The following is a 17,923-nucleotide window of genomic DNA, read 5'->3' as shown; positions in this document are numbered from 1 at the left end:
GTCCTACATAGAGACATCCTATCTTTACAGTAGCAGTGTGGTGGGGAAAGCATCTTCCTTCGCATCCTGATCTCTGTTCTTGGGATCTGTTCCCTGGGTGTCTTTTTACCCTTCTTACTATCATTCATGTATGTGGTTAATTAGATGAATTTTTGTGGACTAGCACGAGCTACAAACCATTACGTGGCATTTTTGTGGCAAGATGTGTTCCAAGTTCAAAATAACCAATTTGCTAATCATTTTGGAATTTGGACCCTGTTCAGAGGAATTAGGAGGCCACGTTATGGCAGAGTCTGTGCACGCTGAGCAGCAGCAGCAGCATCCATGGCTCACGAGCTCCTCTGTTTCTCCAGGTTATCAGTGTACTTGTCTCTCCCAATTCACTGGGAGAAACTGTGAATCTGAGATCACAGCCTGCTTCCCAAACCCCTGCCGGAATGGAGGCTCCTGCGACCCCATAGGAAACACTTTCATCTGCAGTTGCAAAGCTGGACTCACTGGAGTCACGTAAGTGAGACTGTGCAGTTAGTCTTTTTCTACACTGCCTCTTCTTGGTAAGAAAACAAAACTAACTGGGGCAAAATATCCACTACTGATAGGATGGGCAAAGGGTTAATGCCTGTACATGAAGAGTGCTTACCAATGACTAGAATGTTATCAGGGAATATCTCTGGGGAGTGGGATTATGGGGAAATTACATTTTTACTTTATTCTTCTCTATATTTTCAAAAAGTTATATAAGTACTATGTGTTATATAATCGGGAAAAAATTCTTTTAAAGAAAGTCATCTATGACCCTAATGTTTCCAGGATAATTCTGAGACAGATATGCTATGCATTTCCCCAGAACTCATCAACTGGACTCTACTACCTAGGGTTTTATGATCATCCTGAGAAACTAAAGACTTACCTTTACTTTGAAAATCTTTTATTCCCCCAAGAATGAGGGAAATTAAAGTGTTAGCCAAATGGAAAGGGAATGTTTTCAGTTCTGAGTAAAACACCACTTTAACCATCCTTGATGGTTTTAGAAATATATATATATATATATATATACATATATATATTTATGTAAAATCTCAAGCAAAGTGATATTCTAATTACAGATCAGTCTTATGTATTCATTAAAGCAAATCTCCTGAGGACTTTACCAGGAAATACTTAGCTGACTTTAAATCGTTGGATGTAATTTAAAGTAATAAAGCTGCATTTATTTTTAACTACTCTGTGATTCTGACTAATTTCCAGCTGACCTGGCCTCAGTCTGTTCACATTAGGGACGTTTGACTACATTTTAAAAGGTGGATTACCAAAGATATACGTGATCGGACCTTTTAAAATGAACATGTCAGAACAACTGCAGAAGTAGAGGACAAGGAAGAGGAAAGACTATATTCTTAAATAACGTTAAACTCAGAGGAAGACTTACATGTTTGCCTATTTTAACTATACTCAAAGCAAGTCATGGATTGCTTTAAAGAGAATAAAGTTGATTTATTTCTCTTTAGAATGCTTTAACCATTTTCCCCCTGGTAATCTGAGTTAGCATTAGCCTTTAACAGAAACACAGGGACTTCCCTGGTAGTCCAGTGACTGAGAGACCACCCTCCCCAGCAGGAACCCCAGGTTCCATCTCTGGTGAGTTAACTAGATCTCACATTAAATAAATAAAAATAAAATTTAAAAACCTAAGCATAGAATCTGGAAGATAAACATTGCTACCTATCCCTCCACCCACCACCTACATATGCCCCATTACCCTAGCTTCCCAGAGAGACCAAAAATTACTGTGTTCATTGGAGGGAAATGTCAGAATCAAAAACTTTCTCCTCCTGGGAAACTCTATATGGGGTGTCTAGGTTCACAGCTCTTTATCTGCAATTCTACAATCCCCAAAGCTCTAAGAAGTAAAAAGATTGAGAATATAATCATGGCAAACATTTGCTGGCAAAACCAAGCAAACCATTCCAAGGCTATTCTAGTCTTTATTTCCCTCATTTAGTGTGACTATCCATATGTTTCACTGTAGAAACACTGGTATATTTGGTGATAGGTCCTATGCCAGTTTGTGGGATGGGGTGGGTATTTTACATAATATGAAAGACACGTAGTGTATGTCATTTCTAAAATTGCAAAATTTTGCATTCTGAGATCCATCTGGCCCTGAGCATTTGAAGACCAGTATGTCTTCAACAGCATTTCTGGTTTCTTTTTCCATGCCATCTCTTCTCTCCCAGGACAGCCCTTTCCTCCCCACCCAGCCGGGCAGGTTCAGAGTACAGGAGAGATGGCATTGGCTGGTTGGTAGGAAGTGATGAGGACGTCCTAGGGCCCACGCATCTCCCGTGTACCCTGCATCGCGTCATTTCTGTGTTGCTTCAGAGGCCCCTACAGGGGCTTTTTACTGTTCTGAAAGATGTCCGTGTAAGAGCAGATGCACGCCAGCCCTGCTGTTTAAGAGGGGGCTTTTGTGTTCTGTTGCAAAGGTGTGAGGAGGACGTCAACGAGTGCGAGCGGGAGGAGTGTGAGAACGGCGGCGCCTGTGTCAACGTGTTCGGCTCCTTCGTGTGCAACTGCACGCCGGGCTACGTGGGCCAGTACTGTGGGCTGCGGCCGGTGGTGGTGCCCAACATCCAGGCCGGGCACGCCTATGTGGGCAGGGAGGAGCTGATCGGCATCGCCGCGGTGCTCCTGGTCATCGTTGCCCTCATCGTCCTCTTCGTCGTTTTCCGCAAGAAGGTCTTCCGCAAGAGCTACTCCCGCAACAACATCACGCTGGTGCAGGACCCCGCCACGGCTGCCCTGCTCCGCAAGAGCAACGGCGTGCCCTTCCGGAACCTGCGCGCCGGGGACGGCCGCCATGCGTACCAGGAGGCCGGGCCCCCGCAGGTGCCCGTGCGCCCCATGGCCTACACCCCATGCTTCCAGGGCGACTCCAGGAGCAACCTGGACAAGATCGGGGATGGGCTGGGCAGCGAGCCCCAGGAGATGACCACCTTCCACCCCGAGTCCCCGCGCATCCTGACGGCTCGGCGGGGAGTGGTGGTGTGCAGCGTGGCCCCCAACCTGCCCGCTGTGTCCCCCTGCCGCTCCGACTGCGACTCCATCCGCAAGAACGGCTGGGACGCGGGCACTGAGAGTGAGTCCGCAGGAGGAATTCAGCAGCATTGCTTCCACTAGTGTTTAGTAGAACTTTGGGAAGGGAGAGCGACCCCAGAGGCACAGAGCTCTCCTTAGGGCAGGCCCTGACACTGAAGGTTCACACCAGCTCTGAAATATTGCTCTGGTTCCTATCCCCATTTACAGATGGGGAAAATGAGGCTTAGAGAACATACATAAGGTGCCCACCATCACGGAGTTCGTAAGAGGCTGTTGGTATTCCAATCCAGGGCTGCCAGCCTCTAAAACCCATGTTCTTCTCATAACAACATACTCTTGGCAATAAACCAAGCAGGGTAGCCACATATGCAATATACAGGAAGTGTGCTCTGGAAGGTCAGAGGGGAGTATTTCCAGTCTTAGGGAGAAGACTTGAGAGGAGCAGAGGGACACTGGAGCTGGACCATGGTGGATTAAAAGTCTAGTAAAAGAAAAGTGTTCTACATAGAAGCACCCACAAATTCAGAAGAAGAGCAGGTCCTTCTGTTTGGCTGGAATGCAGGGTCCAGGAGACAAGCAGGAAATGTGGTCCAGGCCAGATGCTAGTGTTTCCCTCTCCTATTGGCCTCCTGGAGCAGAATTGTAGGCAAAAGGAAGACCCACAAGTGCAAAGACCCTGGGGTGGGAAAGACTTTAGTTTATTGAAGAACATAAACAAGGTCAATGTAGTTGGAGCTTGGTGAGCAACACTAATGCAGAATTTTAAGCAGGAAAGTAGCACAATATAATTTCCATTTTTAAACGATGGTTCAGACCAATCCGTGGAAAAGAGACTAAGCAGAAAGTAAGCGAGAAGGAAGCAGTTAGTTGGCCTCTATGAACATCTAGGCGAGAGGTGGTGATTGTTTTCCCCGCTCTAGTATCAGTCAGGCAAGCTCTGTTGTATCCTATGACTTTTCATCAGGCCTAGTGGCTTTATATTCAAGCAGCAATAACACCCTGGGTGGCTGGAGTTTCCAAAGGCTGGGGATACAGTACTCTGATATATGTTGGAGCAGAAGCGGGGGGAGGCTGGTTTTAAATGAAGGTAGAAAGCACCTGTAGTCAAGGAGATAAAGGGTTCCTCCATGGAGGAAGGGGGCATGCCTCCTGGTGTCTTTAAGCTTTGGCCACCTCATGCCAAGAGTTGACTCATTGGAAAAGACTCTGATGCTGGGAGGGATTGGGGGCAGGAGGAGAAGGGGCGACAGAGGATGAGATGGCTGGATGGCATCACCGACTCGATGGACGTGAGTCTGAGTGAATTCCGGGAGTTGGTGATGGACAGGGAGGCCTGGCGTGCTGCGATTCATGGGGTCGCAAAGAGTCAGACATGACTGAGCGACTGAACTGAACTGAATAACCTATTACAAGATGGTAGGAAAGACTGAAGGCAGGAGGAGAAGGGGACGACAGAGGATGAGATGCTTGGATGGCATCACCAACTCGATGGACATGAGTTTGAGTAATCTCCAGGAGTTGGTGATGGACAAAAAAGCCTGGCGTGCTGCAGTCCATGGGATCGCAAAGAGTCAGACACGACTGAGCGACTGAACTCAACTGAAGATTTGAGAGGAAACTGTCTGAGAGGGGCTTCTAGAAGCAGGAAGCAGCTCAGTTAGTGCAGAGGACACAGAAGGGGTCTCCTGAGGGGTGTCTGGCTCTGTTGTTTAGGAGGAAGGCAAGGCTAGAAGTAAAAGTTTGGATGCCAACTACACTCCAGATGATTGAATCTCTGAGAGTGTGAGTTCACCAAGGGAGCAGGAGCTAAGAGTATGCTCAATCTGGACCACTTGCAAATGCCTGCGTGTGCGAGGTAGGCAGGGGTTAGGGCCAGGAAGGGAAACACACCGGCCACAAAGAGACAGCCTCCTTTTACTTAGCAATGAAAAGTGGGGGGCTTAAATAAGTGGAGGAGTGCAGAGAGGAGTTTCTGCCCAGCACTGTGTTCACCAGGGTGGGTCACCTGGCATCTCCTCCCTCCCATCAGCTGTGTTCACGGCTGAGCCTGGTGCCCACTTTGTGCTTTTCCAAGGCACGTCTTGTTTTCTGCGGTATGGCTGCTGATAGGTGAATTTCTCCCTGGTGTCTCTCTCCACTTAGATCAGCTGTTTATCAACTGATTGTTTTGCTGTGGCTCCAGCATCTGGTGGCAGAGGCCACACTGCAGTGCCCGCTCCCACCACCACCCCATGTGGAAGAAACAGTGATCCCTCCAGTCACAGAGAAGAACAACCATTCCTGAAGCACGAGGCCCCTCTCTTGGTGCCGTCACACTCTGTAATGATTGGAAGTTTTCCTGCTGATCAGTTCCCTCCCCCTACTTCGGAACGTGACAGCTTTATTTCCAGACTCCACCTCAGGCCAAAACTCAAGCGGCCCCCTAAAGTATTGCTGAGTTTTTATGGAATACATTTCCTCCTTTGTTAAGCAAGGCAGCGCTAGCTGGCGAGACAGTCTCTGAGCGACTAATTCATTTTTCCCTTGACAACTTGGAGATACGGGTTGTTTTCCATTGCTTCCTTAGTCCATCAAATAAGACAGTAGCCCTGTAGTGTGTGTGTGGCTGTGTGGGTGTCTGTTGGTGTGTGTGTGTGCAGGCTGTCTTTGTGCGGCAAAGAAAGGGGAAGTGTGTGGCTAAAAGCACGTCCACACCACCGACTGCCCTCCTGCCAGAGTGCCGCGTGCTGCCATTCCCAAAAAGTGGTGTGACGCTGCCCTCTAGAAGGCGACACGGAAAACTTCACTCACTCCCCAGAGATGAAGTTTGGAGACCTGTAATGATATTCTTGCCTATAAAATATTTATACCCCTATTTTAAAAATAATCTCACTTAACCTGGTGTTGACACCACGTTGGCCCATGCAAATGATTTAAATTAACTCTGAAGGGCAAAACCCAGCCCACTCCATCGTCCCTTCACTCCTCACTCAGTCGCTCCCCTTTGAAGACAGAGCAGTGACTTTCGGCTGTCAGCTATTTGGAAGCTCATTTGCCACGGGTTAAGGGTTTCGAATCCATAATGTAAATCTCTTGATTGACAGACCTTTGCCCCCGATGGCACAATCAATTTTCTACTGTGTGGCTGAATTCTTTTCTGTAAGCAGATGAAAGCGCCCCAAGGAGTGAACTCTGGCAGGGGACAGGGCTGGAAATATGCACAAGATAACCAGTGTCATTTCTGCTTTCTCTCTGGCTGTCCGCGAAGACAAAGGGGTTGATGACCCGGGAGAAGTGACCTGCTTTGCAGGCAGTAATAAAGGCAGCAACTCGGAAGTTCAGTCCCTGAGTTCCTTCCAGTCGGATTCGGGCGACGACAATGGTAAGAAGTCCTGGGATTTGTTTCCCCTGGAGGACGGTGTTTCCTGTACAGCAGCCGCTGGCTGAAGGGAGGGTGATGGGACCTGTTTCGTTTCCTGACCTGATCTTGGACTTCTGCCCATGCTCACAGCTTTTTGGTCAACTCACCAAAAAGTTTTGGTGAACTTTGGTGTTTTTGGAAAACACCACTGTTGGGTGTTTTCACAGAAAAAGCAAAGCTCTCATTGAGCTGCCCCAGCTGTGAGCAGGTGCAGAAGGACACGAGGTTCCCCCAGACCTCCAGCAATGTGTCCTCTTTGATTTGGGTCATGATGGAACCACCTTCTCCCAAAGAATACTCTCTAGCAAACTGTGATTTATTTCCTTTTTTGTTTTAACTTGTGATGATGTCTTCACTCTTCACTCTACATCCAACCTCCGCATCATTAGAAATTCGTTCAGAGGCAAGACCTCCTTCCTGTAGAACCTGCTTCCCAGAGAGGCAGTGCCTTCATTCAGCTGAGAACCCCTTATGATCGTGTCGGGTGTGAGCTTTTGGAGACTCTAGTAGACATGATACATCCGCTCCTTTGAAACACTAACATGCACCCAAAATGGTGCATCCCGTCCCATGTGGCTCATGAGCCCCACTGACTCCACAGCCGCCACCTCCACTGCCTACGAGCCCCTGCTTACGGAGAGGGCATTAATTCTGGACTCAGTCTTCTGACCTGAGGAACCAGGCTTGGAGACTGGGTTGATCCCCCCAGGAAGGGGAGGGGAGCAGAAATGGTCATGAAACAGTGAGAATTTACCACATGGTGGTGAACCAAGAATAATTTCCAGTAGTCATAAACAGACAGGCAACCTTATCTTAGTCTATACCTTATGCTGTTTTCCCATTTGTCAACAACTGGTAAAAATGGAATATGTATTAATGTATGGCATCATTCAACCCTAAACCCTTGCAGAGTCTCTCTTGAGCGCTGACTCCAACACTGGGCATTCTGTACCATGAAGTACAAAATGAAAGCAGCACAGTCTTTGCTGTCCCCCCACTCCCACCCCACAGGTAAAGATAGAAACAGGGGAGCCCCAAGACCATAACATCAATCACGGAAGTAAAACTCTCTGCTTTCCCCACCACTACCCGTAATCCCTCCCACTTCCTTCCCAAATCCCTGGCCCTCCTGAGAGGTGCAGAAACCGTTGGGCAACAAGCCGCGCTGACAGCAGACTTCCTCCAGGCTATCTCAGAAGGTCAGAGGCAGGTCTCCAGATCCGGTTGCCTTGGTGTTTACCCCCTTCTTCAGCCCTACCAGAAGAAGAGCTGTCTCTGGTTTGTGTTTCACCTAGAGGCACCCAAGGACACAGTGTTTCCATCTCCGCACTGCAACTCCAGTGACGATGTCCGATTGACTACTTTCACAGTCTCTGCTTCATGACACACTTGAGCTTTCATGCTTAGCATTCTAGGCTGGTCCATTCTAGCAGGCTTCCTAAAGTGGTAGGAATTTTATTCCAATTAGTATTGTTTTTTCCTCGTTCTTGTTTTTAAATTATGAAAGTATGATAACACATTTATAGGAGACTTGGAAAAGACAGAACAAAATTACAGATAATTTCACTATATATTACAATTTTTTAAGTAAATTAAAATTTTTAGTTGGAGTTTCAATATCAAACTCTCAAAAGTTAATAGAATGAATATACTGAAAAGTAGAAGGATACAGTGGACCTTGCTAGCTTGGATGGTAAAGAACCTGCCTGCAGTGAAGGAGACCTGGGTTGGATCCCTGGGTTGGGAAGAACCCCTGGAGTAGGTGACGGCAACCCACTCCAGTATTCTTGCCTGGAGCATTCCATGAACAGAGGAGCCTGGCGGGCTACAGTCCACAGGGTCTCAAAGAGTCAGACACAACTGAGCGACTAACACACACATACAAAGTAGGCCTGAAAAGCACCATGAACCAATTCAACACAATTAAGATTTATACAATTTTCACACAATTCAGTTCAGTTCAGTCGCTCAGTCATGTCCGACTCTTTGCGATCCCATGAATCGCAGCACACCAGGCCTCCCTGTCTATCACCAACTCCCGGAGTTCATTCAGACTCACGTCCATCGAGTCAGTGATGCCATCCAGCCATCTCATCCTCTGTCGTCCCCTTCTCCTCCTGCCCCCAATCCCTCCCAGCGTCAGAGTCTTTTCCAATGAGTCAACTCTTCACATGAGGTGGCCAAAGTACTGGAGTTTCAGCTTTAGCATCATTCCTTCCAAAGAAATCCCAGGGCTGATCTCCTTCAGAATGGACTGGTTGGATCTCCTTGCAGTCCAAGGGATTCTCAAGAGTCTTCTCCAACACCACAGTTCAAAAGCATCAATTCTTCAGCACTCAGCTTTCTTCACAGTCCAACTCTCACATCCATACATGATCACTGGAAAAACCATAGCCTTGACTAGACGAACCTTTGTTGGCAAAGTAATGTCTCTGCTTTTCAATGTGCTATCTAGGTTGGTCATAATTTTTCTTCCAAGGAGTAAGCGTCTTTTAATTTCATGGCTGCAATCACCATCTGCAGTAATTTTGGAGCCCTAAAAAATAAAGTCTGACACTGTTTCCACTGTTTCCCCATCTATTTGCCATGAAGTGATGGGACCAGATGCCATGATCTTCGTTTTCTGAATGTTGAGTTTTAAGCCTACGTTTTTACTCTCTTCTTTCACTTTCATCAAGAGGCTTTTTAGTTCCTCTTCACTTTCTGCCATAAGGGTGGTGTCATCTGCATATCTGAGGTGATTGATATTTCTCCCGGCAATCTTGATTCCAGCTTGTGCTTCTTCCAGCCCAGCGTTTCTCATGATGTACTCTGCATATAAGTTAAATAAGCAGGGTGACAATATACAGCCTTGATGTACTCCTTTTCCTTTTTGGAACCAGTCTGTTGTTCCATGTCCAGTTCTAACTGTTGCTTCCTGACCTGCATAATAGTAGGATACAAATTCTATTCAAGTTCCCATGGACTATAAACTAGGAGACACTGGAATATATCCAGGGTCATAAAACAAGGTACAAAAATTTGATGGTCTAAAGATTTTGAAGTCAAACAGAGTCTGTTCTCTTAATCACTGTGGAATTATGTTAGAAATCAATATCAAAAGATATTTGAAGATAAGCCATATGTTTCCAAGAGTAATATGACATTTACAAAAAGAGGTCTTTGACTTAGCCTTCTACCGACTGGTTTAAGCCTAATCACCTCTCCAAAAGCTTCTGGTATCAGATGCTAAGGCGACCCAGATGGGCACAGAAATCTTCTCCCCATTTTCTGACTATTTCAGAGGCCAAGCTCCCATCAACACTTTGCGGGTGGGAGCTGGGCCTCGGGTCGTCCCAGGCTGCCCTTGGCGCCATCTGAGGGTGAAACCATCAGTCCTGCAAAGGTCGTCGTCCATCACTGGCATTTGGCTCAGAGTAGCACGGCTGACCAGCAAGTAATTATCGCTGGGAATAGTGCGATCTTCCTCGGAGCCTTTGGGAGTTACTAATGAGAAATTAGTATGAGCTTATGAGCCTCTGCCTTCCTAGATTGATTTCCCTGGGCCACGAGATGTGAATTTGTGGCGTGGCAATTCCTGCCGACCATGCCTTTCAGGAGGACTGGCCCTAGATTTGCTGCTGTTTCCCTTCCTCTGAGAACCCCAGGGGATAAGAGTGTCCGCTGTAGTCCAGTAGGTGGACTGTGGGAAACTCTGGGTATTTGCGGGCTGTACCTTTGTTGTTGCTGTGCTGTTGTTAAGAGTGTATGTTTAGAAGACGTAACTAACCTGAGACTGTCCTTCTCCTCCCTCCTGTCGTCTTTCCTGGCCACAAGCATCCATAGTGACTGTCATTCAGCTTGTCAACAATGTAGTTGACACTATAGAGAATGAAGGTATTTACTGTTTTCTTCTGTAGCATTTCTTTGGGCAACTACCTTTTTAGGAAATACTGCTTCCTTGTTACTTTGAAAAAGGGATGATTTTATTTTATTTTTTTCAAGTATAGTTGTACAGTATTATATATGTTTCAGATGTACAACATAGTGATTAATAGTTTTTGAAAGTTATACTCCATTTATAGTTATTATAAAATATTGGCTATATTCCCTGGGCTGTATAATACATCCTTGTAGCTTCTTTATTTTATGAACTAAGGGTGATTTTAATCAGCTGGCAACAGTAAAAAGGTGGTTTCAAATGAGACACTGAATGTCTCTCTCTGAATTAGAGTGAATTTTACAGTTTTGAAAAAAAATCCAGCTCATAATTTTTTCAATATGTGAGATACTCTTTTTACAAAATCTCTTCCCAGAGAAGAATATCCACTTAGTTGAAGTCCAGATTAATACTAAGTTCATTCTTACGTTCAACATGATTGAGCACCTACCATGAGCTAGGGATATTTAAGAAATCATTCAAAGCTACAATATTATGGGGATTGATTTCAATTAGTAACTTTCATTAGTGATTTAAAACTATTAGGGCCTGCTATACATGAGTTTTTTGTTTGTTTGTGTTGTAAATAACAACAGGGAGGAATAGGAGCATTGTTAAAAGTCATCTAAAATGCCCTGTTGTACCCTCTTCACATGCCTTGGACTGTCCGTTTCACTTCTCCCTTTGTATTTAAACAGTGTCCGTCATGGATCAAGGACAGAACTTCAACCGAGGTGACACTGGCACGCCCCCGCACCAGATGTTCCTTATGCGTTAGGAATTCCTGAGTTTGCTCTTACCCTGTCCGTCTCCCTCCATCGTTTCTGAGTGTCTTTGACCTGACTTTTGCATGTTCCAGGTGTCTTGTGTGCTCGGCACTAGGGGTGAAAACCCCGCCCACATCTCCCTCCCCAAGCCTCTCCCTTCCCCAGTCATTCATTCATTTGCACGGGTATCTCCCGCCCTCCTGAGGTCCACAGAAAGGCTGGTGCATCTTGCCTCTTAGAGCATGTTGCCAGCCTGGGTCTGCACTTAGCCTGCAGCTAGAAAGAGGGCGTGGAGGGGAGAGCCTTCTAGAACTGTGTTTCCACAGCGTGCCCTTGCTCACCAAGGCTGAGTGGGAGACACGGCAGCAATCAGGCGTCCTCCTCAGAGCTGCCGCTGCCTGTACCCCCAGGGCAAGAGCAAGGCTGGGACTGAGAAGGACCCTATAAAAAGCATGGGGCTGTGCCTGGCTTCTTAGCTGTCTCCTGGGCATTGAAAGTTGCATGCCAGGTCCCCTGCCCGCGGCTTTCTGCGCCCTGTGCCCAGCGCCGCCCTGGAGGAAACTAACTGCCCCGGCTTCCCTCTCACAGCCTACCACTGGGACACGTCCGACTGGATGCCTGGGGCCCGCCTGTCCGACATAGAAGAGGTGCCCACCTACGAGAGCCAGGAGGGCGCGGCTCCACCGGGCAGCGCACGGGGGCTGGAGAGCGACTACTACCTGGGGGGGTACGACGTGGATAGCGAGTACCCGCCGCCGCACGACGATGACTTCCTGGGGCAGGACCCGCTGCCGCCGCCGCTGCCCGAGGACTTCGCGGACCAGTACGACGGGCTGCCGCCCGCGCGGCCCGGCTCGCTGGCCGGCACGCTGAGCCCGGGCTGCCGGAGGCGGCCGCAGTTCCACCCTAGCCAGTACCTCCCTCCCCACCCCTTCCCCCACGAGACGGACGTGGGGGGCCCGCCCGCCGCCGGCGAGTTCAGTACTTTTGCTGTGAGTGTGAACCTGGGCACGGAGGCCGCGGCGGGCCCCGCAGACGGCGTGGCCCTCTCCTTGCACAACTCCCGGGGCCCCTCGTCCTCCGACGTGTCGGCCAGCTGCGGCTTCGACGACTCCGAAGTGGCCGTGAGTGACTATGAGAGCGTCGGGGAACTCAGCCTCGCCAGCCTCCACATTCCTTTTCTGGAGACCCAGCAGCAGACCCAGGTGTAGAGGGGGCGTCGAGCCCGCGGGCTGGCACAACGCGCAGAGACCGGCTCGGCTCCCGCTCCGCACAGCAAACAACGTGGTATTTTCAGCTGGAAACTCCTTCCCCGTACTGTCACGAGCAAGCTCGACTCCGCTTGGGTGAAAAGGAAAGGCTCAGAAATTGTTTCTGAGAGGTGACCCATCACCCGGGCAGCACGTGCCTGCCTACATGACCCAGAGGTGCACCGAGTTTTTCAAGGGGGAATCAAGCTCAGCCGTGACGTTAGACGGCCCTCTGTCTGCTTTGTGCAGTCTTGTGCCCTGGGAAGTGTTACAGCGTCGGTCTGGTCCTTGCAGTATTAATACCTGGCAGCAAGCCAAGAGGCTTTGTTGCATGTAATTTTGAGCCAATGGGGGGAAGTGAAAATAGTAGTTATGACTGTTGGAAAAGTTAGTCTCTTAGGCAAAAGAAAAGAGGAACGACCATTATTAAATAAGAAAATGGGCTGAAGCCTTTCAAATCAACTTTTTATTTTTTTTAAATAAGCTACCCAACTTTCAGCTATAAAGTTAGGTTTGGGTAACATGTTTAGTATGCTCAGTTATTTTTGTTTGTTTGTTTGTGTTAAGCATCCAAAATAATATAGTTATATTTTATGATCATTGAGAAAGATATCAATGAAGAGGAATACTTGAGATATCTGGGTCCCATTTTGTAAGTTGAGGGGAAAGTTAACATTGTGCAAACATTGGAAAGAATGTGATTATCAGTCTTTGTGTTTTCCAGTAAATATTCTTGGCTGTAACTACAGTTTTAACATTGAGGCAGAAATTGGCCTTTGTTCTGAGAATCAGGAAATAAAGAGACAAAAAAAGGAATATTTTAGTACATTGTTCCCTAAAATGAGAGATATTGAGAGATTTAAGCAGAATTCACAAATTCAAGGAAAAAAAGAAAATTTAATACTTCCAAAGTTTTCAGCTAGATAATCACAGTTCTTGATAATGCAGATAAAAGGTGTGTGTTTTAAATTGGTAGCATCATCACTATAGATGCAATTTTGTTTTTTAAAAAAAGGAGAAGAAAGATTAGTTATTGTGTATAAATTATAATAGTGTGTGTGTCTGGGCCTATGTACAGATATGTGCTTGCACTCAGTAAGGCTGCTCTTGAGGAAAAGTGACAGGAAGGTTTTAGGATACAACCTGTGTTAAAAATCCTGCCAGCAAGGCCAACCTTCCAATTTCTCTGATCTTGATGATATTAGAGAAACACCAAATGCCATATTTTTTTCCGATTCAGTTAACTTTATTTTGGTATTGCTGTTTATATTAACTTGAAGCAAAACTGAGCTTTTTTAAGGAAGAAGACAGAACAGTATTTTGTTATAATTTTTCAGAACTAAACTCTTATTTGAAAAAAGTATAAAGTTTCATTACACCCTGCCTTTTGGTTCTCCTGTCTTCCGACATGCGGGCTTTGACCTTGAGTTTCCAAAATTGCCAGGAGAATCATCTGACTGGAAATACAGTAACTCGAAGCTTAAAGGTGATGAGCTGAGTAACTTTACTCTTTTGCTTCAGTCGGCTCATGGGCATGTGCACAGAGGCCATGGTTAAATAAATGCATATTTGCACTCTCTGCATATGAGCGAATCTCTGTGTCCACAGTTTCTGGTGACATACGGCGTTGGTGTGTCTCATCTACTCAGACGTATTTTTCAGTTGTTTCACTCATGTTCAATCCACTTCTTTATAGCAGTCAGTTTTTCCAAAAGTTTGTGGTTAAAACAAACAAAAATTCCTTTTCATTCTCAAGCTTCCTGAGTAAACTGTACACTCATACATTTCACAGATTTTTCAGCTTTTCTCCTCTTCCTATCTCTTAGTCAGACCTACTCATGGAAACATTATCCGCACTGTGGTCTTGAAATAAATGAATTTCACTAAGGCTGCTTGGGAGAAAGAAATCTTTGGTATTTTCCTTATGTAAGAAACCCATTTGCAAGAATCACAGAGAAAATGACAAACTAATGGTCTAGAATAGAATCGCTGCTACACTTTCTATGATGCAGTGGCATAAAAAACAATCAAAGTAAAACCAACAATTCATTTCTTGCCCCAGGAAATATTAGAAGGAGATTAATGCCGATGAGTCACTCCTGCTTGCACAGCATACCCTCCAGGCAGAGTGCCCTCGGAACCCAGTAATGAAGTAATAAATAGATCCTAATGCTGTTGTGAAGTCACCCAAGAAAATTGTGCCCACTCTTGGCTCTGACCTGTATAAAATACCTCTTTCTTCAGGATATCTTCCCCTGGTTTTCTGCAGAGTAGCTCTGCAGTTAAATGTATCCCAGACAAGTGTGTTATGTTTTGATCAATTACCTTTAAACACATGATATCTTTTCACTTTCTGGATAATTAGCTTTTCCTGTAGATTCTGAAATGGTTTGCAGCCAGGCCAAGATGGAACTAGGTGGGGTGACCAATGATTCAAGAGCTGGAAGGGTCCTTAAGATCTGCTTATCCAATCCCCTTATTTTATCAAAGAGGAAACATACCCAGAGAGGGGAAGGGACTCACCCAAGCTCACACAGGAAGTTAAGTAGCTGAACAAGAACTAGAACTCATCCATTTGACCAGTATTCTTTCTATTACTATTATTCACCACTAACCTGCATGGGGCATGGTATCTGCCTGCTTCTGCTGGAGCTTTTGATTTCACCCCAATCCTGCTTTGGGATATACTAGAAGAGAGAACTCATGGAGAGTATTTCTCTGGAAGCCTCATGATCTTAGGTTTTTTTTGCAGCCCCCATAGGAAAGGTATATTGACAAAATTCATACATTTCTTTGGGCATCTATCAAAATTGCTTTTACCAAATGAATGTTTTCTAAAATGAGGATGGAATGCTAGTTATAAAATGAACTCAAACTGATCAGTAAGTACAGTAAAGCTCTGATTATATTACCTACCGGGTCCATTTGTTTTTCTTTTTTCTTTCCTCCCAGCCCTGGTATTTATGCCTACCCCATTCACCCTGATGAACCACATGGGAAAGATTTAAGCCAATTAGTGTCTTTCCCATACATGTTTTCCTAACCTGTATGTGCTACCTCTGGAAGCCATTTTCCATAGCCCATTGTAGGCACTTTATTTGTATTGCACACATTCTGATTAGGTTGAGAGTAGCTGGACTAGTGATGCTTGTCATACAGTCAGCAGAAGCTCTGGGGCTGTAAAAGATAAAGAAGGTAGGTGTTTAATTTATTTGCTTTCTTCTATGAGGATTCTGTTACTGAGTTTCATTCCATGCCAACTTTCCATGTACTCCTATCCTGCCAGTTCATGAAATGCCATTGTAGAAGACTTGGTGATATGAACAAGTCACGTCCATGCATTTAAGATTTATCCTATCAGACAATTAGGGTGAAAACCTAGAGAGGGGATTGATGCGTTCCTGGAACTTACCCGGAACCACTCTTGGGAATCAGTAGCAGAGCCTGGGGAAAGGAAGCAAGGAAAACACTGTCGGCCAATTCCTGTTTACTTCCCACCCCCACCCACCCGCTGCCCTGCCGATGCCTGAGTCTACATGATTAGCATCAGGGAGACAAGAGGTAAGCAAACTAGATCATTTAGGACCCAGGAACACCTCCATGTGAGAATTTTGGGAGCTCTGGTGTTCCTTTGGCATGCGTTGTCCAGATAATCGTCTGGTCTCTCCTCTCTGCTGCCCTCCCAGTGCACGGATATTTCTAAAGTGGTTAGGTTTTATGTTTTTTGTTTTTAGCTTCCAATCATGAGAAATGGAGATGTGAAGAGGCATTTCTTTAGTGTCATCATTTTGTGTGGTCTGTGAGCAGGCGGGTTCTGTGTTTTTGCTGGGGTTTATCCTGCAGCGTTCAACTGCACATTAGTCTGGTGGAAATCCACAATGTCTTTAAGCTTCTGGTTGTATAATTCTAGGGTTTAAAGTTGCCATATGTGGATTTGGCATCAGTTAATATTTAGCCAGCTGGCTAAGAGATAGGAAAAGAATAAGATTTTCTTTCCTTATGTAATAATGAAAAGCAATAATTACAAGTATGTAATATTACACAAAGGCCATAATTAGTCTCTTCCAGTGTTTAGAATGCACTCGAGAATCGTAGAGTCGTTTGGAGTGTGTTTGGACCCATCAGTATGTACAGTAGTACCCTTCTGGCAAACAAATACCTGAATTGCTACTATTGAACAATTTTATGAGCCCATACTACTGCATTTTGGGAAATGACAAATGTGTTCAGATGTGTTCAGAAATGGAAGCAGTTCTTTTTAAGCACTGTATCAGAGAGATTGTCATGTAAATTTACCTGTTACAAACAGGCTGGTTTGTAAAAGATGTATGTTTCGGTGTTAAAATGTTTATAAAATTGTATATAATGGTTTCAATTTTCCAGGCTTTTGTAGATATACTGTATTTGATGCCTATCAGGATACTTTAATTTGGGGGGTTGAATATAATTTTAAGTCACCCATGCTGTTGGTCTGCAAACTATTGAGGTAACTACACACACACACATACATAAAGCATTTTAGATTTGAAAATGGTGTTTTTGAGTCATTTCCAAATGTTCTATAGCCTTTCTTTGGTTCCACTGTTTTGATTTAACTTTCTCTGTTTCCAAGAAAATGTTTTTATTGACATTCTAAAAATCGAGTGTGTTTTGCCCAGTTACTAAGTACCTGATTTGTATGCCATTTCAGATTCAGAATGAAGTACATCATTTCTTCACACTCACATACACTCACCTCAATTTGCACACACATCACACACCAAACCTTATGCAAAGGGAAAGCTAGCACTTAAAGTGGATCCTGTCCCTTAAGGAAATGAATTGTTTCTGCATATAATGCTGTTGGCAGTATTCAGTCTTGTGTTCTTTTTCTAAAAAAATGAAAGAAAAACAAAAAAGATAACAACAAAAAAAAAACCCACAAAAAAATCGAACAGTGTACAGGTTTGTAACTGCCAAAATTTGATGGTTAAACAAATTTTCAAGTAAAAAGAAAAAAATGAAACTATCAATGGTGTTGACTTTTTTTAAGTGTTGCCTTTCATTTGTCTTCAGTTAATTGCTCACATGGCAATTATATTTGTAGGGATAGTAGTTTTCTCAGAAACTTCTTTCTGCCATAAAGACTTCCACGGGCTCTGGTGCACACCTACATTGAAATTTGATGTAGCTTCTTACTGGGTGCCATCGCCTGTAGGGTTTTTTTCCTGATGGGGATGAAAACAGTGCTGGATCATCGAGCCTCATCACTGCAGAAATCTTTTGTAAATGCATCCCCATGCATTCTAGGCAGCTTTACCAGCAAGCCTCTTCCTAAATAAATGCTGCTGCTGCTAAGTCACTTCAGTTGTGTCCGACTCTGTGCGACCCCATAGACGGCAGCCCACCAGGCTCCGCCATCCCTGGGATTCTCCAGGCAAGAACACTGGAGTGGGTTGCCATTTCCTTCTCCAATGCATGAAAGTAAAAAGTGAAAGTGAAGTCACTC

At 45.3% G+C, this 17,923-nt stretch overlaps 1 protein-coding gene across 1 annotated transcript in view; it reads left to right on the top strand.

Moving 5' to 3' along the window:
* Nucleotides 1-17,443, top strand: part of FAT3 (FAT atypical cadherin 3) — a 688,930-nt gene extending 671,487 nt beyond the window's left edge. The window contains exons 23-28 of the mRNA XM_044943370.2: nucleotides 354-507; nucleotides 2,487-3,139; nucleotides 6,347-6,460; nucleotides 10,316-10,375; nucleotides 11,117-11,152; nucleotides 11,774-17,443. Of these exons, the coding sequence (XP_044799305.2) occupies nucleotides 354-507; nucleotides 2,487-3,139; nucleotides 6,347-6,460; nucleotides 10,316-10,375; nucleotides 11,117-11,152; nucleotides 11,774-12,396 (1,640 nt within the window). The 3' untranslated portion in view covers nucleotides 12,397-17,443. The remainder of the gene's footprint in view (nucleotides 1-353; nucleotides 508-2,486; nucleotides 3,140-6,346; nucleotides 6,461-10,315; nucleotides 10,376-11,116; nucleotides 11,153-11,773) is intronic.
* Nucleotides 17,444-17,923: the final 480 nt, after the last annotated feature.

The sequence above is a fragment of the Bubalus bubalis genome, chromosome 5 (genome assembly GCF_019923935.1).
Source record: "Bubalus bubalis isolate 160015118507 breed Murrah chromosome 5, NDDB_SH_1, whole genome shotgun sequence".
In the NCBI taxonomy this organism is placed as follows: domain Eukaryota; kingdom Metazoa; phylum Chordata; class Mammalia; order Artiodactyla; family Bovidae; genus Bubalus; species Bubalus bubalis.
Note: the sequence above shows the minus strand (reverse complement) of the source record. Positions and strands in the feature narration are given on the sequence as shown.